This window comes from Mya arenaria, chromosome 8, assembly GCF_026914265.1.
Source record: "Mya arenaria isolate MELC-2E11 chromosome 8, ASM2691426v1".
Taxonomy (NCBI): Eukaryota; Metazoa; Mollusca; class Bivalvia; order Myida; family Myidae; genus Mya; species Mya arenaria.
Window position 1 is genome coordinate 63,632,047 of NC_069129.1, and position 22,306 is coordinate 63,654,352.

General features: G+C 35.2%; 1 protein-coding gene and 1 long non-coding RNA gene across 3 annotated transcripts; one reads left to right on the forward strand and one right to left on the reverse strand.

Annotated features, from left to right (window-relative positions):
• The first annotated feature begins 1,609 nt into the window (after positions 1–1,609).
• On the forward strand, positions 1,610–22,089 carry LOC128243459 (serine/threonine-protein kinase PRP4 homolog). Its single transcript, XM_052961250.1, has 15 exons — positions 1,610–1,670; positions 5,429–6,364; positions 6,610–6,783; positions 7,227–7,475; positions 7,876–7,957; positions 9,654–9,813; positions 10,218–11,369; positions 11,584–11,669; positions 12,018–12,102; positions 12,556–12,703; positions 13,008–13,145; positions 13,607–13,760; positions 14,619–14,733; positions 15,106–15,344; positions 21,648–22,089. Exons 1-15 carry the CDS (start codon positions 1,630–1,632, stop codon positions 21,849–21,851), a joined length of 3,963 nt encoding a protein of 1,320 aa, XP_052817210.1. The 5' UTR covers positions 1,610–1,629; the 3' UTR covers positions 21,852–22,089.
• On the reverse strand, positions 16,173–21,047 carry LOC128243477 (uncharacterized). Of its 2 annotated transcripts, XR_008262837.1 has the most exons (5): positions 20,585–21,047; positions 19,787–19,951; positions 18,794–18,912; positions 18,393–18,468; positions 16,173–18,066 (listed from the first exon to the last, which is right to left on the reverse strand). It is a non-coding gene; the product is annotated as an uncharacterized LOC128243477 (long non-coding RNA). The 2 variants fall into 2 exon arrangements; XR_008262838.1 differs by lacking the exon at positions 19,787–19,951 and having other exon boundaries at positions 20,585–21,035.
• Positions 22,090–22,306: the final 217 nt, after the last annotated feature.

The window sequence follows — 22,306 nt, forward strand, 5'->3', positions numbered from 1 at the left end:
GCCAAGTACCTTCAATATATAAGGAAGGGACCAAGTACAACCCTGAGAACAACCGCCCGATCTCACCTACATGTATTTGCTGTAAGCTACTCAAACACATTGTTACCAGTCACATTATGTTTTATGGGGAAATCAATATAACATATTGTACCCACTAACATGGCTTCCGTAAAGGAGACACAGCTCTTTGAATCCACAGACAACATATCCTCAAACCCGGAAAAGGGTTAATAGACAGACGTTTTTTCATGGATTTCTCCAGGGTGTTTAATAAAGTTTCCCACAGTCTTCTCCTCCACAAGTTGAACCATTATGGCATTCTAGAAACAACCAACCATGCATGCATTGGGTTAGGGCCTTCCTGAGTGGCCGCTCTTAGTCAGTAGTCCATGAAGGGGAATCCTCTGACACAGTGAAGGTAAAATCTGGCGTTTCCCAAGGTTCCATGCCTGGCCAATGCCTCTTTCTATACTATATCAACGATATTCCACAAAGTTTTGACGCCACAAGACGCCTCTTCGCGGACGACACAATCGCCTTCCTTAGTGTTGCCAACAACCCTGACAGTGCAAACCGGCAAAAAGACCTTAAGGTCAGTGAAAGGGTGGTATTCAATATCGAACTTATTCTTATGGTCATACTAAATTGAATGCATTAATTGTTTATAATGGTTATTCATACCACACAATCCGATTAGCAAAACCAATCTTTTGATCATTTAACTAACCCATCTGTAGGCCGATTGTTGTCTTCAACATTTATACCCAAATTGTCGCATGCAAGTTATGCACCAGTCAATTGTAACCAGGTCCGGGGAATAGCGGGGATTATAAGTAAAACACTTTTAGTGTAACGCATACAAAAAGATGGAAATACCTTGTTTTACTCGCGAAAGAAGCAGTGGTACAAAAATAGCCAGTTGGCTTGCGGAAATCACTGGAAGTTGTTTTTCTTCTACACACAGTCGATCTGTGACAATTTTTTCTCTTTTATTTTATGAACCATTGAACAATGACCCAATAAGTGATCAAAATTGAACACTTATCAGCTGTGTGGATCAAATTTGAAATGTTGTAAGGGTCAATTTCCAACGGGTGGATCCTTGTGGTAGATTTTAACGGGATCAAAATTGAATGTTTCCCTAGCAGAATGAGAAGGTTTCAAATTAACCACTGATATGAATATAATTCTGAACAAAAGTAAAGACAAACAATCAAGCTAACAAATGTTTTGCTCAATAACATGAAACGTTCTTGTAGACGTTATCATAATTGTGTAATTTCCGGTTACTGTTATAACATTCTTAAAAGAGGGGGAGGCTTCGGAAGTAAAAATTACCATGGTACATACAACGAATGATTTCAAAAGCGCGAGTCCCCGATTGATTGAAATTGTTCATTGGTAACAAAAACAACCCAAGGCAATTCAAATCAAGAACAAAAAGTTTAAGACAAAAGATATAAAAACAATCGCAAACAGTCGGGGTTAGAGCGTGTGAAATCACGATGTACTGGATTTTTGGTATTACTCGATTTTTTCTCTCTCACTATGTTATGGTGGTGTCTAACCTTACAAAGCGTTTAGATCTCGTTTTCATGATATAGAATTATCCCAAAAAGCGAAACAAAGATGGACGTCGAAAAAAATGAATATTTTCAGATCATATCCAGGTACCCCAATTGTTACATCAATATATACCTTGTTTTAAATGAATATACAGGCATTCTTAAAAATGGATCTGATAGAATGTAGATTTCATTTATTATCAAAGAGAAAATAATCATTTAAATGTTGGTATGTATTTTCGCGACTTTATTTAGCGAGGCAGGCATTGTTTCATATTTGTTATCGTGTATTTTATAGATATTATCAGTTCCAATTTAAGGTAGTTTTGTGAAGGACACTCCTTTGTATAGGAATTCGAAATCATAACAATTTTACTTAATATTTCTGGCAACGGTTCCTCAATGTTACTAGGTCTGAAATGAATGTAGGACGAAATGAACCACTTCTCAAGTGAACCAGGACTAAGTGAACCACTTGGTGAGACGAAGTGAACCATCTATATGTTATATAGGGAATATTCTCTTAATGTAATATTATGTTTCAGAGTAACTCGGAGTTTATTTTCCTGAGTATAAATGATTTAATAGGTAATATGAATAAATTGTTAATTAAAGTGTTTATTTATTAGAATTCTGTATTTTGATATAACAATGTTTTGAAAAAATGAAAAGAAAAATGAAAAACAAAATACCTTTTTATTTAATCCTTATAATGAATAATTATATTATCAATACATCCTACTGCATCCTAATTGGGTGTAATAAATGGATAATTTGTGAAGTCTTGCATTTGAATGGCGATAATTACTAGTTATTATCACCTTTCAGGCAGTGTGCCATCACACAATATCCACTATATAATACATATGTGGTTCACTTGGTCCTGAAATTGTACACTTAGGAACTGGTTCACTTGTGAAATGGTTCACTTCGTCCTGCACCCGTCTGAAATTAATGTTGTTCTGCCTAGTTTAGTGTTATGTGACATGTCCGCTTTGAATGCCTCACTTTAATGATAATGATGTGGCACACTTGCAGGGAGAACCAGAAACAAGGCTATAAAAGCAAAAAAATGAGATGAATTTGAAAGTTAAATTTTGGGAAACTGGTCAACACTTGAATTGGGAACATTTAACCCTTTTTACCTTGGCCGACATTGCCAATTACCAGATGTAAACACATATGGCACACTCTAATCAGCTACCGGATGTGAACAAGTTAAGCATCTCAAATGTTTCATTTTATTATTGAATTTGTCCAAGTTTCTCGTATACCAGTGCTCCAGATAGCCCCTTTTTGAGGGCGATCAGCCCCTACCCTTTTTTAGCTCGACTATTCGAAGAATAGGTGGGCTATACTACTCGCCCCGGCTTCGGTGTTCGGTTAAAGTTTTAGGGCAAGTTGGGATTTTCACTTATAAGTCCAATACCTTTCATTCAATTGAGTTAATACTTCACACAGTTGTTCGGGGGCCATCACATGATGAGGTTAGATAATTCCATATTATTCTTTAGACAGATTATGGCCCCTGATTGACTATGAAACTTAGGTTTAAGTTTGAGGGCAGGTTGGGATATTTATTAATAACTTCTATACCCTTTGTTCAATTGACTTAATATTTCACACAATTGTTCAGGACCATCATAAAATGAGGTTACATAACTCCATATTATCCTTAATACAAGTTATGGCCCCTGATTGACTTAGGTTAAAGTTTTAGGGCAAGTTGGGATTTTCACTTAAAACTCCAATAACATTCATTCAATTGACTGAATACTTCACACAGTTGTTCAGAGCCATCACATAATGAGGTTAGATAACTCCATATTATCTTTTATACAGATTATGGCCCCTGATTGACTATGGAACTTAGGTTTAAGTTTTAGTGCAGGTTGGGATATTTATTAATAACTTCTATACCCTTAATTCAATTGACTTAATACTTCACACAATTGTTCAGGACCATCAGCCAATGAGGATACATAACTCCATATCCTTAATACAAGTTATGGCCCCTGATTGACTTAGGTTAAAGTTTTAGGCAAGGAAAAGTAAGGGCAAGTTGTGATTTTAATAAAAAAACTTCTATACCTTTCATTCAATGCACTTAATAAAATTCAAAATTATTTACGACCATCTTACAACAAGAAACATATCTCCATTTTAACCCTAAATACAAATTATGTCCCTTGATTTTTTTTTAATTTCTTTTGACAGGCACATTTTTACATTCTTAACCAGTTTTTTACCAAGGGAAAGAAGGAGGGCTAAACCATATGGCCCTTGAATTTATTTATTTTTTAATTTTATTTTAATTTCTTTTGAAAGGCATATTTGTATATTCTTTACCACATTTTCATAATGGAAAATCAAGTTATTTGAATGACTTGCGTCATTTTTCGGGTGGTGGGAGGGCACCATCAAAGTCACCTTATGTATTGAATAATTTTAGTTAGGTTTGACATAAATAGACCAAACTTGGTAATATTACATTGTTATTGTATTCACTTCTAAGTCAAAGCGGCGCAGTCGAGCGCGCTGTTTTACGACAGCTCTTGTTTACCTCCCTGCCCTCTTTTAGGGTAGTGCCTTTTTCACAAATGCTCTATTGGCGCCTAATATCCAGTTTGTGCCCTTTTTACAATTGAAATCACCATGAAAGATTAACAGCCCTTAATCCGCTGTCATAATTGAGACATATTATGCAATACTTGTGATATTGATAATAGTGTTCCCGCTAGGTGTCGCCATGCTGCCCCATTGACTGCTTAAAATATGCTGCTTTCATCTTCCCATGTGCCTTGTCTGTGTCATATGATGATATTTCAAAGTAATAGTACAAGTCCATCTTCGAACTGCATTTACAGATGAAATAATATAATTTAATATTTTATGATTCAATGACACCATTCATAAGTTAAATTGAAAGATTTAGCTACAATTAAAGTAATAAATATTGCTCTAAAGCTCATACATGTATATGAAATTGCACGTTTCCGATATACCTAAAACTAGCCTATACTAATAAGGACTGTTCATCTGAAAGTTGACTATTGAGTGTTCTTCTCAGCTATAGAAGAAGCATCCTGTGAACTTTTTTCAGGTAACCGGTGGGGGTGGGGGTGGGGGGGGGGTTGTCCCTGGCCGCTATGTTCCTGCTTACATCATTTTAATAATATATTTAAAAAGGGCTGTCACCATAAAATCGCCAAATTGAATAATTGTTGCCATTTTTGCGACTATGATGACCGCCCTGAAATCAAATTGAGAAACACTGAAAAAGATTTTGGCAGTAAGAAAGTGGAATTTAGCCAAGAAATGACTGTAAAAAGCCCTTGAGACATTTTCTATTGAGTTCATTGATTGGCAGACAATAGTCTCTTACACTTGATATCACCTTTTAACACTAGGTGGATTTGGATGGAATAGCGATCATTAATTTTAATCTCAACAAACTTTGATATTCCTAAACTTGAAAAAAACAACATTTAATCATTTTTAGAAATAATGTAGGGCTTTCACTATACATTGGGAGATAGGGGCTGCAGCCCTTTGATATAAATGGGGATATTTTTTAGGAAATGAATTCAGTAACTACTCTTCTGGATTACCTTTAATGAAATAAATTATGCATTCCGATACAAATTCATACCTCAGTCCTAAAAAAGGCAAATTTAGGGTTCTGACTTGATAAGTAAAAATTATAAAACTAACATAATTAACAACATTAATTCAGCTAAAGAGCAAAGACAAAATCATTAATTCATACTTCTGAATTTTACTGAAATTTGTAAAATGCACATCACTTTTGAGTGTCCTTGAAAACTCTTGATTATGTCATTAACCTGATTATTTTTTTTCAGTGATGATGGCGAACTTGAACCTAAAAGCAGATCAGACAAAAAAGAAAAGAAACACAAGCACAAACACAAGCATAAACACAAGCACGACAAACATGCTGGAGACAAACATGCAGGTGACAAACACAAGCATAAACACAAAAGAAAAAAATCCAAGAATGTGTCAGATAACGAAGAGTCAGATGTAAGAGTCAGAAAAAGGGCTAGGATTGAAGCTTTGAACACTTACGACTCTGGAAGTGAGGGTTTGGATGAATCTGACTTGGATAAACTGGAAGCAGCGAGAGCTGCTCTAAGGGCGGAATTGAATGGTGAGAATGAAGATTCCAGAAATGATTATGCGGGTGAAGACCAATTTAATAATTATCACAATCAATATAATGACACTAACAATGGTGGAACCAATGATGCCTTCAGGCAAGGCATTGGTCTTGCAATCACTATTAAAGGGGATTCTCAGGATAACAGCAGGTTAGTTTCAGGCAAAGCCAAAAAGAGTAGAAAGTTTACAGAGGAGAAAGTTAAGGAAGCTGTAGGTAGGTCTGGTTCTATAGGTCTGATTGCAAGTTATGGTTCCAATGACAATAGTATTTCTGAGGAAGAAGGTGAAATTCAAAATGATCTCCACGATGAACTGCTAGAATATGCTATTAACGAAAACAAGAGTGACAGGAAATATCCAAAACCGGGTAGAAGAGAGCGCTCAAAAAGTAGTAAGGATGAGGCATTTAAAAGCTTTGAAAAGGAATATGAAGAAATAAAGAAAAGAAGAGAAAAAGAAAAAGAGCGCAAGAAAGAAAAGAAGGACAAGGAGAAGAAAACTGACAAAGAGAGAAAGAAAGAAAAGGAGAAGGAATTAAGGCGCAAGGAGAAAGAAGAGTCAAAAAGGAGTCGAGAGAAGAGAGGATCAGACAAGAGCAGTGAAAAAGAGAGGTCCAGGTAGGTTGCAATTTTAAATGGATTAAATAAGCATAAACCATGTAGCTTTCACCTTAAATTGTTCAAATCTGAAAATCATAGATTCATTACTGTAAGTGTATTAAATGTTTAATGGATACTGTTTATGATGAATATATCGAATATATGTACTGGCAGGATTCTTAACGTCATTAATTGAGATAATTATGAATTTATCATGTCATTACACTTAAGCTGTATTTTTTTGTAATGATTCTGTTTTGTAGGTCAAAATCCAGAGCAGAAGATGCCAAAGCAGCTGAATTGGACCGAGAACGCAGACGGGAGGAAGAACGCATCCGGGAAAGAACGCGGGAGCGGGAACGAGACAGGGAGAGGGAACGGGAAAAAGAGCGGGAACGTTTAAGGGAAAGGGAACTGGATCGGTCACGGGAAGTCAGGTATGGCATGAGTTATTTCGATGTGGGAGTTATTTAGTTAATTAATTAGTTTGATTTCCGGACAATAACTTATGAAAAGTACAATGAATATGAAAAAATAATGTTGAATTTGTGCCCATGTTAACACTATAAATGAAAAATACAGATCAAGTTTGACTTTGGTTACAATCCACCAGTTTGGCCCTCTTTTCAAAGAAATAGTTGACCAATCTTGTGTCAAGGCCGCATGTTGGGGTATCCAGTATAATTTGTTTTAGTGTTGAAGCAGGGAATCATAACATGTGACCCTTCACTATTGATAACACTCCTGTGACATCTTAGTTTTTAGTTGTTTTGCAATGTCATTCCTATTCTATATTCTTAGGGACTAAAATTGTTTTTATTACCTATACTTCTTTTTAAAAATTGAACTTATCTATGAACAATTAATCTCCTTAATACAGAGAGCGGAGTCCACGAGGTAGAGAAAGAAGCCCCAGGGACCGGCCAATAAGCCAGAGTAGGGACAGAGATTTCTGGAGACAGTCGCGTGATCGTAGGAGCAGGTCCCGCGGGCGACGGAGCAGATCACGAGGAAGAAGAAGTCGGTCAAGGGATAGAAGAAGGGGTGAGAGAGATGAAGACAAATTTAAGGGCAGTCTGTCAGAGGGGCTTTTTGTGAAAAAGGATCAGTCAGATGATGATTTAGAAGTGTAAGTAAATATTTGTATACTTGATGTGCTTGTGTACTTGTTTGATTTGTGAGAAACATTTTATGGTGGCTGTAATAACATTTTTATTAACATAAAGAAATGTTCTTCTTAAGCAGTTTGATTATTGTTTTAAACGTATCCCTCAAAGACATTATTTTTAACATACATGCAGTGTTACATTAATACTTCATTGTATTATCTAAGCAAAAAAAAAAGATTTATGAAGAAAAGGTTTTTTATCAGAGAATTCATGTTAAAAAATGCAAATTAGATATGATTTGTCATGAAATAAAAAATTGACAAAAATGTTGGTCATGCTACGCTATATGTACATAGCTGTAAGTACTTTAATACATTTTGTAAATATATGTAACAATTTCTCTGTTTTATGTTGTTGCAGGACAGACATAGACCCAGATGATGAGGAGGACGAGGAGACCTTGATTGAGAGAAGACGCCAGGAGAGGGAAGCCCTTCTTGCTGTACGTATAACATGCATACTTTCAGTTAAATTGTATAAAGTTATAAATGTTTAATGTGTTTTCAGCAAGTCCGATTTTTAGCTCCACTGGCCGAAGGCCATGGAGCTTATGTCGTCACAGATTGTCCGTCGTGAGTGCGTGCGTGCGTGCGTGCGTAAACTTTTACTTTAAACGACATCTCCTCTGAAACTGATAAGCGGATTTTGACAAAACTTCACAGGAATGTTCCTTTGGTGGTCCTTTACCAAAATTGCTCAAATGGTTCCGGTCCATTGCACAATATGGCCGCCAGAGCTAAAAATAGCAAAATCTTTAAACGACATCTCCTCTGAAACGGTTCGGCAGATTTTGATGAAACTTGACAGTAATGTTCCTTGGGTGGTCCTTTATTAAAATTGCTCAAATGGTTCTGGTCCATTGCACAATATGGCCGCCACAGCTAAAAATAGCAAAATCTTTAAACAACATCTCCTCTGAAACGGATAGGCAGATTTTGATGAAACTTGACAGAATTTTTCCTTGGGTGGTCCTTAACCAAAATTGCTCAAATGGTTCCGGTCTGCTGCACAACATGGCTGCCAGGGCAAAAAAATAGAAAAACCTTTAAAGAACATCTTCTCAGAAACCGATGATCAGATTTTGATGAAACTTAACAGAAATGTTCCTTGGATGGTCCTTTATCAAATTTGCTTCAATGGTTTCGGTCCACTGCACAAGATGGCCCCCAGAGGTAAAAATAGAAAAACCTTTAAACGACTTCTCCTCAGAAACCGATGATCGTATTGCAATGAAACTTGACAGAAATGTTACTTGGGTAGTCCTTAACCAAAATAGCCCAAACAGTTCTGGTCTGCTGCACAACATGGGCACCAGAGCTAAGAATAGAAAAAAACGTTAAACTACATCTCCTCAGAAACCGATTATCAGATTTTGATGAAACTTGACAGAAATGTTCCTTGGGTGGTCATTAACCAAAATTTGTTAAATGGTTCCAGTCCACTGCACACCATGGCTGCCAGAGCTAAAAAATAAAAAAACTTTATACGACTTGTCGTCGAAACCGATGACCTTTTTTCGATAAAACTTTACAGAAATGTTTGTTTGGTGCTCCTTTACTCAAATTGCCCAAATCATTTCGGTCCACTGCACAACATGGCAGCCAGAGCTATTAAAGTAAATTTTTTTTTTAAATAACTTCTCCTCAAAAATTGATGATTGTATTTCTATGAAACGAAAATGTTCGTTAGGTGGTCTTTGCTTGAACCTTTTGGCCAGTGGAGCACAGGCACTGATGTGCCTCTTGTTAATGAAAAAAGTCAGGATATTGTCAGAGATTTAGTTTCGTTGAGGAAAAAGAGAGCATTTTAAAGTATTCAAGTGGAACTTTGTACACTTATTGCAAGGCACAAAACATGTTACCAATGTAAACAAATTTGGTATCAGGGCAGTTCCAATCATTCTGGCTAAAATATATGTTGGGTCATTGAGCTTGGTCGACTGAGAAAAATGCTGACTGCTCCTGCAATTGATTTGTAAATGCAAGAAATATTGAAAATAAACTCTTTTTTTTAAGTTGTTAAAATATAAAATGAACATTTTATTGATGCCATGTTAATTGTAATTATCTCAGTCCCTATCATCTCAGAACAGCCTTAGTTTGAAATATGTACTTTAAAGTCTTGTTTACCTATTTCAGAAACTGAAGGAGGCAGAGCCTGTCCCAGAACCTGAGCCAGCCGTCCCTGAAGAGCCTGATCCTGTTTTGGAGCCAACCCCTCCAGAACCAAGCCAGCATGGAATCAGTGTCGAGTTCCCTCCATTACCTCCTACTTCAGAACAAGGCACAGAAGCGCCAGGTGGGTGGGTTTATTTATAAGGGTATCAACATGTAATTTTTGGCTTTCAGCACATGAACATACATACAAAATTCTATATAAGTCTCTAAATTCATATTGTCAAGTAAACAAGAAAGATTAAAAGATGTTATCAGCATTTATTTGACTGTTTTCAGAGTTTAATTTCTGAGTACTCTTGAATGGTGCCTGTTCAGATGTTCTTTTACTCTTTTTCTGCTAAAAAAAGTGCATAAAAAAACAGAAATATCCTGAAATAAATATACATGACTTTGGGAAATTCAGGTTATAGCGTATAGCGCCTTTTCCCTGCTTTGGACATGAATCCCTTGGGTATGTTTCATGATTGACAATTATCTGTTTTAACCCCTGGATAATAACTTTATTCTTTTTATTGTTACTTTTAGGTCTCCAACCATCAGAAGGGCCTGCCAGTCCAGAAGGTTCAGACAGCAATGATTCCTCCTCCTCTTCCTCCTCCAGTGACTCAGACTCTTCCTCGGATAGTGACGATGATGAGGTCAAGCAATCAAAGGAGGCAAAACGCATACAGGCGATGGATCGAGCAATCAGAGAAAGCGTGAAGGGAAGTGAACACATCCTTGATGAGGATGAGAGAAGTTTGTCCCAAGCCAGAGATAGAGAGGGAATCTCCCAGGCTAGTGATAGCGAGAGAATGTCCCAGGCTAGGGATAGAGAGAGGAGTAAAAGTAAAGGCGGTCAGAGAGACAGTGCTGAGAGATTGGAAGAGAAGATATCGAGAAAAAGTAGGAAAGAAGAAGTGATTTGGGTGGAGAAGGTTAAGACTGAGGAGGATAAAAGTAGGAGAAGAGGGAAGGAAAAAGATGTTGATAGTGATGATGATGAGAGGTATGAAAAAAGTAAGTCAAAGAGAAAATACAGTGATAGTGAGAATGAAGCTAGAAAGAAGAAAGATAAGGATCGGAAAAGTAGGGGGGATAGTGAGGAATTGGAGAGAAGATATCAAAAGAATGACAGAAAATATGAAGAGAGAAGAAAGGATGATGAGACAGATAAAAAAAGTAAGTCGAGACATCATAACTCTGAAAGTGATGATGAACTATCTAGAAAAGATGGTAGAAGGTCTGGTAGAGATAAAGACAGAGATAGGAGATCTAAGCGAGATGATGACAGAGGGAAGGAAAGATCAAGAAGAGATGAAAAAGGAGATGGTGACAGGAAAAGAGATGATAAGATCGGGAGGGAAAGTCGGGATGGAAGGCGGAGGGATGATAAAAAGAGTTCAAGATATGATAGTGACGGAGATGATAGAAGAGATAGGAGAAAACCTTCAAGAAGACATAGTAGCAGTGACTCTGATACAGAAAGAAGGGAAAGACGCAGTAAAAAGGATAAGAGAGATGATAAAGATAGTAAGAAAGATAAGAAGGATAAGAAGAGTGAAGTAGAAAAGGTTAAGTCAGAAGAAGATAAAAGTATGAGTATTTACGATGAAGGAGAAAACACCACCGACTTTGAGGAAACAGTAAAGCAGAAAAGAATGTCCTTGGAAGGATTCAGCCAAGGGGAAAATGGAGGTTTGTATTGTTTTGTGTTTGTAATTTGTTTAAATGTTAAGATCTATTTATCTTTAGTGGAACCGATGGATTAAAAAAAGGGACTGTTTACGTTCAAAGATAGATCAATATCATTGTCACAACATTTGAATAATTTAGGAGTAGATTTAACATCATATTGTTTTTAATACTAAGGCTGCAGTAAAGATATTGAAATTTTCTTATTCTGCTACAGATACAACAGAAAAGAAAGAAGATGGGAAGAGTAGAGGTGTGGACATGTTTTCCGAGGATGCTGACATGTTCGCTGAGGACTACTGTGTAAGTGAAATGTTGGCTTTTTTTGAAAAACACATTATTTTAGCTATTGGAAAGTGTCTGGCCTAAGGGATAGGAAATGGGCCTGTAGACGATTGGAAACAGGCCAAATTACCAGACTTGTCTAATCAAAGAGAATAACAGTTGACTGATTGGTCAAAATCATTTGTATTTTGTCTTGCCCAAGCCGTATTTTGGCCCCACTACTAGCTGTACTGTATAACTATTTAGTATTCCAGTTTTACAGACTTATAGCTTTCTGACAAACTACGTGTATATAAATAAAAACAAAAAACTATTTAGTGTATACTATGTGTTAGCATTTTCATCAAGATGTGTAATTTCCTTCAGAGCCCGAACCTGTCGGCCTTGAAGACGGGGAAGAATGAGAACCCAAACCTGATGGACAACTGGGACGATGCCGAGGGATATTACAGTATGTCAAGTTGTTTTTGTAGCTCTGAGTAAATGTTCACATAATTCATAAACATTCCACTGGAGAAATGTTCACTATTTAACGTAGATATCTCGTCCAAATTTGGTGAGTCATTGTTTGGCTTGTTCAAAGTTTATATAGCCAGGTATAGTACAATCTTTTTTAACCAAAAAAAAGTATGGATTCAGGCTTTTGCTTAAAGTAATGATTTTAGTGACTGGCACACATTAGTGAACATTAAGTGGATCGCATGTCCTTTGATATAAAGGCATCTGTTCTTTTCGCTTTGAACAAGTGTGAAAAAATATATTCCAGGAAAAGGTTTATTTGTGTGATAACCAACTTGAAGCATAAATGGAATAGAATACACTTTAAAGACATAAATGCATACATATGTTTTAATATCTGAAGTAACAGAGAATTCAAATTAATATGGTGATTTGCTTCATGCAGGGGTGCGTATTGGAGAGGTCCTGGACAAGCGCTACTCTGTGTACGGCTACACTGGCCAGGGTGTGTTCAGTAATGTGGTTCGAGCCCGCGACCAGTCACGCAGCAACACAGAGATCGCCATCAAGATTATCAGAAACAACGAGATGATGTGAGTTCATGCTAATTTTAAATATAATTATCATCTTCCTATTGTAACCAAATTTATATTATTGATAATAAGCTTTTTATTCTACTATCTAAATTGATTGGCAAACCAAATTTTTAATGAGTTGTTTTATCAGCTACTTTATAAGAAATTTAACAGTAACATGTTTGAAAGTCAGAGTTCTCATGTAGTCCACACAAATTCAAGAGAAAATAGATTGATCAAAGGCATAAAATACACTCAAAGTTTGAAAAATTATTAATTGTTTCAATCTGGAAATATAATTTATCCACGCCATACGATTCAGGCACAAGACGGGTCTGAAGGAACTAGAGTTTCTCCGTAAGCTGAATGATGCTGACCCGGACGACAAGTTCCACTGTCTACGACTCTTCAGACATTTCTTCCATAAAAATCACCTCTGTCTTGTCTTTGAATCCCTCAGGTAGGGGCTATTGTCTTGTTAAAGGAATATTTTCTCAGTTTGTGAAAAGTGAAATAGAAATAGATTAATAAAGATTTGATTTTTTGGTTTAATTTAAAATCGTTTTGAACATACAACTCCTATGCGCAAAAGAAACAAAAGTTTATATTTTAAACAATTGTACTCAGATTTTCTAACCACCCAACATGTATTAATGAACAATCATGTTTTAGCACCTTGATAAAACAAAACACTCCAATATAGTTTCAGCATAAAACAGTGCATATGTAGATCTTAGGACAAGACTAGTATTATCTCTCAAAACTGTATGTACCTGTGTCGGGTAATGACGAAACATAGAAAGAAGATTGGGCTGCACACTAAGGTCGTACACAGCTACAGTCAGCAGCTCCGCTGTTCCCTGAAGCATATCTGAACGATTTAAAGATTCACTCTAATAGTAAACCGTGTTCTTCCTGTAGTATGAACCTGCGTGAGGTAATGAAGAAGTATGGTAAAAACATTGGCCTGCACATCAAGGCTGTACGCAGCTACAGTCAGCAGCTCCTGTGTGCCATCAAGTTATTACAGAAGTGTAGTCTCCTCCATGCTGACATCAAACCGGACAACATACTGGTAAGGGACAAAGCATTATCTTTAACAAATTATCATCTTCATATGAATATTTACCTTTGACTTACAAGGCTGTATCTGCATTTGAAGAAAAAATTGGTTGTTTGATATATATATATATACAAACAAATTTCACAAACCAGCAAGCCCTATACTGGTAAAATGTAATTTGGCTTGGTATACTTCTGGATTTGAAATAACAGGGCTTGTAGAAATGATGTTGAACACTTGTGAAGGATTTAGGCTTGTTTACTCAAAAGTCTTATTTTGATAACTGTATAAAATTACACAATGTCTTTGTGATAATGTGAGATACATGCAACTTTCATTACTGATCCAATAATGATCAGTATCAAAAAAAAATCCATGCATGTATCATCAATAGAGTAAGTTGTAGATATATAAAGTTAATGTTAAAACTTATTTGAAAAAATATTAAAACTAATTTGAAAAAAATGTTTTACTTTCGATAGTTTGTTTTAAATTGATTTTAAAACTGTTATTTTTCAATATTTGCTCTCTTTATGTTGTTATCCAAAGATGAACAAATACCTTTCTAACACTTTCCTTATTAGCTAGTCTGTCTTTCCAAGGAAAACAGTTGATGCATTGTTATAGCATTGTTGTCCTTATCATGCTTTTTTTAACCTAGGCTGTAACTCAAAAACTGTTCCAAGATTTTCCTCCAGCTTTCATAATTGTTAAGCTATGCCCTTTGTTTGACAAGGAAAAAACATGTTAGCATTGGCGTTTGCTTTGTGGCACTCTTGCTAATGAAAATATTGCCTTCAAATAAATCACTTACTGTGCTCTGCTCCCACAATGCTAAAACGTTATTATTGTAATATTGCTTTTCTGCAGGTGAACGAGTCCAAGATGGTGTTGAAGCTGTGTGACTTTGGCTCGGCATCCCACGTGTCAGAGAATGACATCACCCCGTACCTTGTCAGCAGGTTCTACAGAGCTCCAGAAATCAGTGAGTACATTTCTTGGCTGTCTCATACAATATTGACCTCAAGTTGCAGTTGCAAGCCAGGCAGAGAGTGCCTGAAGGTCTATTGATATATTGATCATCGTATTAAGGATTCAAAATAATCTTGTTATGATATTCTTTATACAATAATTAAAGTTTGAGACTTATGGACTTTTAGCATATCAGTTTCCATCAAGATATTATTCTGATATTGCACACTGTTGCATGTGAGTTGTCCAAACCAGGATAGGAAAGACCTAGATTTCCAGGCATGGTAATAAAATACAGAAACACAGAAGAACTCAGTAAGTAAGAGAGCTCTTACAAACATGTGTGAAACATTAATGTTTGTAACCTGTTCTCCGTTTATTTCAGTAATTGGGATAGGCTATGACCATGCCATAGACTTGTTCTCAGTGGGGTGTACCATCTATGAGCTGTACACAGGGAAGATACTGTTTGCGGGAAGTTCCAACAATGAAATGCTCAAGTTCATGATGGATGTTAAGGGGAAGATCCCTAACAAGGTGATCAGGAAGGGTATGTTTAGGGACCAGCATTTTGACAGCAACAACAACTTCATGTACCATGAGGTGGATAAAGTCACGCATAGGGTGAGTACAGCCACTTTTATTTTTTTTTGTAAATACTTTTTTCAGAAGAGGTATTGTTTAAAACACTCAGCCTTGGTGTTTGCTGTGCAGCGCAGGGATCATGGTAGTGCAAAAACTTTAACTTTGGCCATACCGGAAATATATTTAAATAAAACTTGGTACACATGTTGCATGAGACAATATGCACATATATACCAAAGTCCAGAACTCTGACTTTGATAACTGTCTAGTTGACCCTTTTCCTTGCTGCCAAAATCAGCAGAGAAGTGTTGGCATTCTTTCTGGGTGCTCTTCTATTTCGAATGAGCTTAATTGTTTTCACAGAAAAAAGTGAGGTATTATCATAGCCTTTGTGTCTTATCGTTTTTGGTAACATTTTCATCCACATACATTGAAGTCGATTATGATTAAGAAGCCTAGTAACAAGATATCAGTAGGAATTTTAATTCACATGTTCCCAATGGCAAAACCACAATGACAAGTTACACATGTTCACAATGGCGTATTAGTTTTACCTGCTGCATATAAGAGGGCGGGCAGTGTCCAGTATGTTGTACGCTCGACCTCTTTAGAAGCCTTTGTCCAGTTATTACCACATTTGGTCAGAAGATGTATTGGCAGTCACTTATGAGTTATTACCCTTTAATTGTGGATGGGAATGGGAATATGATCATTCTGGCCCAAAAATGACATTTTGAGATATTGTAACCTTTATGATGCCAAGTATTTCTAGAACAAAAATCCAAAGTTTCAAGTCAAAATTCACAAAAACTAAAAAAATATAGTACTTTTCGTAACACGGGTGTAGAAATCGAAATGAACAAAATGTATGGTCTAATGTGTTTATTTAGAATGAAATATCCATGTCAGATAAGTATCATGTCAAGGACTATTTACATGTAACATATAAGTTTTAGCATAGAAACAATAAGCACTCATAGTTTGATTACAAAAGTTAACGAAAAGTTCATAAGTGCATTTGGTTGCTATGGTAACTATTGATAATGCCATTTTCACTCATTTTCTAAATGTTTCTCAAAAAATAATGTTTTTCATAAAGTTGTGTTTTAAGTTATTGACATTTTTATGATACCAAGCAATTGCAGAAATAAAATCTGAACTAGTCAGTCAAATATTAAAAAAACAACAATGGATATGGAACATTTCGTAACAGAGAGCTTTAACACAATTTGAACGAAATGTTCGCTAAATCTGTTCTTATTTTGAATGAAGTACACAAGTCAAAATATTAATATATAAAACTATCTTTACTAGTATCACATTCACTACAAAAGGAAAATAACAAGTATACATTGCTAATGTCCATAATGATAAAGAAACTTACAACAAAGGTCAAAGCAAAATTCAGTTGCTATGGTTACTTATGAAAATGCTATTACCAATCATTTTTGAAAGTCCGCATAATTTTTTTTTTATTTATATGTTATTGACATTTTTATGATACTAAGTATTTACAGAAATTAACTCTAAAGTTTCACGTTAAATTTCACAAAAGTTATAAAACATATGAAACATTATGAAACACAGGGATAAAAAACAATGTGAACAAAACTGTTCTTATTTTAAATATTATATATATGTCAAGATACCTGTTTAAATATATCACTTATCTTTACTAGTGTTACATAAACTTCAACATTAAAATAGCAAGTACACATTGCTAATGTCTATAATGACATAGAAATTGGCCACAAAGGTCAAAGCAAAAATCTTTGCTATGGTTACTAATGAAAATGCTATTTCCAATCATTTTCAAAGTCTGCCACAAATAATGTGTTCTCAATATACAATGCGTTTTAAGTTATTGGCATGTAAATGATACCAAGTATCTTAGGTATAAAAACTAAAGTTTCTAGTCATTTTTGTACAAAGAAATCAAAAGATATGGATCATTCTGTTACACATTGGTAAGCCAGTTTGAAAACAATGTCCACTAAAAATGTTCTTATTTTAAATGCAGTGTCCATGCCGAAATACTAACTTAACTGTCTGTTATAGCTAACACATAAACTAATTCATAGACACAAAGAGTACACATTGCTCATTATATGTACAAAATGACATAAAAGAACTACATAAAACAACAGCCTGTTGCTATGGTTACATGTGATAAGCCATTTTTTACTCATTTCTTTCATATTTGCCACAAACATTTGATCTACAATCGACATTTCACCAACAAATGAGTAAACTTCGACTTTACACAGTTGGTTTAGGGCATACTGCAGATCTTGATGACTCAGATCTAAAGAATGGACCAAAAGAATATTGAAGGTACGATTGACGTTCAGCATCTAGGCACGTTGCGTGCTTTATTTCAGGCAAAACACCACATTCTGGACTCATCCTCAAAAGAATAACTTCATTTTCTGAGGAATCTACAAACTCTTTGCATACTAAACTCCTGGTTTATGTTTTGATACATAGAAATGGTGGTATTTGGTAATATTCTTTAGAGTTTTGAAATATGTATCTAGGAATGATTTCCAACTGTGAACTGTGATTGGCTGTTGAGGGTCATAAACCAAGTGTGGGATGTTGTGGCCGGACTTTGAAGAGGTGAAAACAGTGTGGGCAATTTCTTGAAGATTCTCGGCATTACAACATCGCCACTGGACCTTCCAGTTGCCGAAGTGACAGTCAGGAGCAAATTTGGTGTGCCCAGCCAACATAGTGTTTAGTGTTACACTCTCATGCAATCCTGAAAATTGTTGGAAGATCTGTTTAGTGTAAATAAAACTTATCTATATTCACAAAAAATATAACTAAGCAAATGATTTTAACTAGGGTATAATAAAGTTTTCAAGACATATAAATCTTACAATAATGGAGTGTTAACATATGTTTATTTAGTTAACATATTCCTCATATCAAATTACTGCCAACTACACTTTAACTTCATCCAGTTCTGCATCCTTTAAAATTAAAGCACCAATCGCAGATATCAATGATGTGATTGATTTCAAAAGACAGTGCATTTGTCCTAAAAAATCAGACAAACAATAATTAACAGATAAGAAAACTTACCTGTCATTACAGGTCACATGGCATACCAAAGCACAGCATTGTTCTTGTTTTGGCCGACAGCATTATCGAAATAAACCTGGAAAATTTAATACATTTTTTTTCTTTTTTAAGCTATATGCAGTACATGAAGAAAGCAATGTTATATTGATGGACACATTTCATAAGCCATGGTTGAATCCAAATATCCAATCGTTATCAATCATCGAATGTGAAATGGAAAAAAAAATCTGAGTAAGAATGTGTTTCATGGTGTAAAATATGTTAAGTTTCATCATCTTTTATATTCACTATTGATTCTCATAATCTCTTCTCAGCAATAAGGATAAAGTTTGCATAAGCTGTTAGAACCTTTAATCCATTAAAATTCTATAGATAATTTAAATGGGTGAAGCACTAAATACCTCAGCATGTTTTTCACCGACACCATAGTGCTGAAAGTAGTGGTGGGCCAGGCTCACGACACTGTCACTTCCTTTCCCCGGCAATTCGGCCTCGTCCACCAGATAAAATGTCTACTTTCCTGTACAAATAAATGTTAACTATTGTTAAAGGGACTATACACCAGATTGGCACCAAAAACAGTTTTTTTCTGTAACAAATCTCAGGACAATTATTTAATAAAATGTTTTACTCTTTGATATCATAATTGTAAAAAAAATACCAAAATGTAAATGTTCGATCCGGATTCACCAAAATTGCAGTCCAATGTTGTATCTAATGTGCTACGAAGGCTTACTCTAAACCTTTGGAATATCTAAGCTATATACCTAACTTGGTAATATCAGGTGATAACATCGACAAGCCAATCACGCATACAAATGAATTCTACTAGGTATACATACCTAGTAATCTTTTTTAATGGTACAATACGAAAAAACTGTAAATATATAATTGTAAACTATGTGGTACTTCAGTTACATGTAGTTAGTTTCAATGCATTGTACTCATTGATACCAAGTTTATGTCAGTTTTCGACAATTTTCTTCTTTTTTTCCCGCTATTTCATCATATGGTGTATAGCCCCTTTAATTGATTTCACAAATAATAATAAAATTGTACTGAAATAGTCAGCAAGAAGATAATGTAGACAACCCAAAATGACACAAACAGATAGCTGTATTACTTTTACAGATCTTTATTTCTAATTAAAATTCATTTTTAAAATCCAAGCTAAGATCAAGAGTGTTTAACTTGTTTACGTTGAATCTTTTAAAAGGATTTCTAAGTATGGCCAAGGTAAAAGTTTTTGAACAGGAATACAAAGCTGACAACATAAAAAATCTAACCTAAAAAATTAATTCTGACTTGGAAAGACAATTTTTACAGGTACATCATTATTGTATAAGATCTGTCTTATTCTGTTACTCCATGTTTAATTCAGAGTGACATCTTACCATAAAAACATAGCTGAACCTAAGGCACACATGCGAAACACATGACACTTCTGTGGGGTGGCGAAATATATCGGCCCAACTTGTTGGCATGATGTGGATAGTGGACTTGCTGGGCAAAATCCCATGAGTAGTGGTAGTGCACATCTTGGCTACATGGTTCAGCACCTTCAAAGACAATAATGATAGCAAATAAAAAATCAAATAGTATTTTACTTTATGAAAACAGGTGATCCGAACCGTTATTCAGTAACATTCAAATGATAGTAGTATGCACACTGCAGTTTGTTTACATTTTGAATCTCCTTGACATCTTCAGTTCTCAGAGTACCATCATAACTATTTTACATTTTTTTATGTCGTTGAAATTAGTCTCAGAAACATCATGTCCACTATCAGACTCTTGTTCATTTCACAATCAAAATCATCATTATTTATCAAACATAAAATTGACCTTTCATCTGAATCTTTTATATTTTGACTTTGAGAAGACTGCACAAATTCATTTATAATAAAGATTGTCAAGTTAAAGTTGTTCATTTGCAAAATCTGGATCATCATTTTGAATATATTCTTTTTCATAAGGTACCGTCGAGGCCTGTGACAACGTTTAACATTTAACCTTGGCGGTCATTATCGGTTGCTAACAACAAAACAATTCGCAGAATTCACTTCCGGGTTTTGACAATTACTTTGATTGCCATGTGAAAGTACTGTCAAATTACTTATCAAGCTTGTAGATTGTGTTATACTGATTAAAAATAATCATTAATGATTAAATAACATTTTATTTGTACTTACCACTTGAAATTCCACAATTTAAACCAAGAAACGTTGAAGTTTAACACCGGATGTTCCTCGTGATAAACTGGGAAACGGTGTCTCGGTTACTTCGTTGTTTGTCAGAATGTTAACAAATATCGGTTATAAACAACCATTTCATGATCAAGCATATTCTGATCAATGTTCTTTCGTTTCAAAAAAATAAAATAATACTGTTTTTATTTCAAAAACGCCTCACATCATCGACCAGAAATGTTTGCACCTTACCGTCATACAAACGTAGTTGCCAAAGTCCAAAAGCCGAACAGCTGACCAATTCTTTCGGTAAATTAAACACACGTTCAAAGGTTATGATCAACTAAACGTCAATAAATAGTGTTTCAGAGGGTTTATTGCTGAAATTGACGTGTTTTTTTTATGTTGACAACAAATAACTAAGTTTTAAGCTCGAAAATACCATGAAAAATCAAGGGGAAAAGAGTGCGCGATTTGATTCTCGCTTTTTCTCGTTATTCACGTTAGCGCCACAATGATCAAAATCGCGTTCCCATCCACAATTAAAGAAATTACCTAAAATATGGGCAGAATATCTCAGTCAGATTCGATAACCAGCCATGTCACCTCAGTATATCCAGAGTTAGACCTTTGTATTGGCAAAAACTGTCTTTTCAGGGCTCGCTCTCTTAATTTGGCTTAACATACTACTACTTAACACCTAACTTGGTGTCCTTACATTAGGACAGGCGTATTTTGTGACAGTTGTGCTCTTGATTGCAAAATCAGCCACTTTGCATGTATTTCTGGAAAGGAGCACATTTTTTTTTGACGTTGAGTAATATCTAATACTAAAAAATTGTTCATACTTAGTTAAGATTATTGTTTGTTTAGTAAATAGCCTCAAAATACATATAAATAAAGTATGGGGTAGTAAAATATGTCTTCACATGCACCAGTAGCATGCTATGAAACATATTCATTAAAATAAAACCAAATTATTAAAAAAAGTTGTATACTTATTTGGCAATCTTGCCAAAAAAATCATTTATAAATAGCACATTTAAAACTTGAATGTGAATTATAGGAGAAGATAACGGTGTTGTCAACCATTGCACCATCGCGAGACCTGTTGGCGGAGCTGATTGGCTACCAGCGCCTTCCAGAGGACCAGCTTCGCAAGGTTAAACAGCTCAAGGACCTACTGGAAAACATTCTCATGCTCGACCCGGCCAAACGCATCCCTATCAAGGGAGCACTCACGCACCCTTTCATTACAGAAAAGATTTGAAGAGTGTGATCATGGATTTAAGAGATATTCATGAAGAAACTTAGGGTAGGAGGCTTGTGTGATTATTGAGTAATGTAAAGTACATAAGTTATATCTGCGATGTTACATGTGTGGTTTTTTATAGCTAGTTGGAAATATTCTTAGAAAGGATTATGAAAGGTAGAGTATTAATATTTCTTGTTTTGAAATAGTTTGAAAAAAAACTGCTTTGTGATGGAAAAAAGAATGAACAGTTTAACATGAATATCAGACAATTTTCATGTAAATATCACAATCAGATATTTGTCTTTTTTTAACATGGGTGAAAGTTTTTCGGTTTATTCTGGATTTCTGCTTTTTGAATGGCTCCAGGGGTCCCTTTTCCAAATATTGTAAATCTTGTAAATCCTATTTTTATTTTTGTTTACCGATTAGAAACAAAACTCATCCAATCACTGATATGACGGAATAATCAT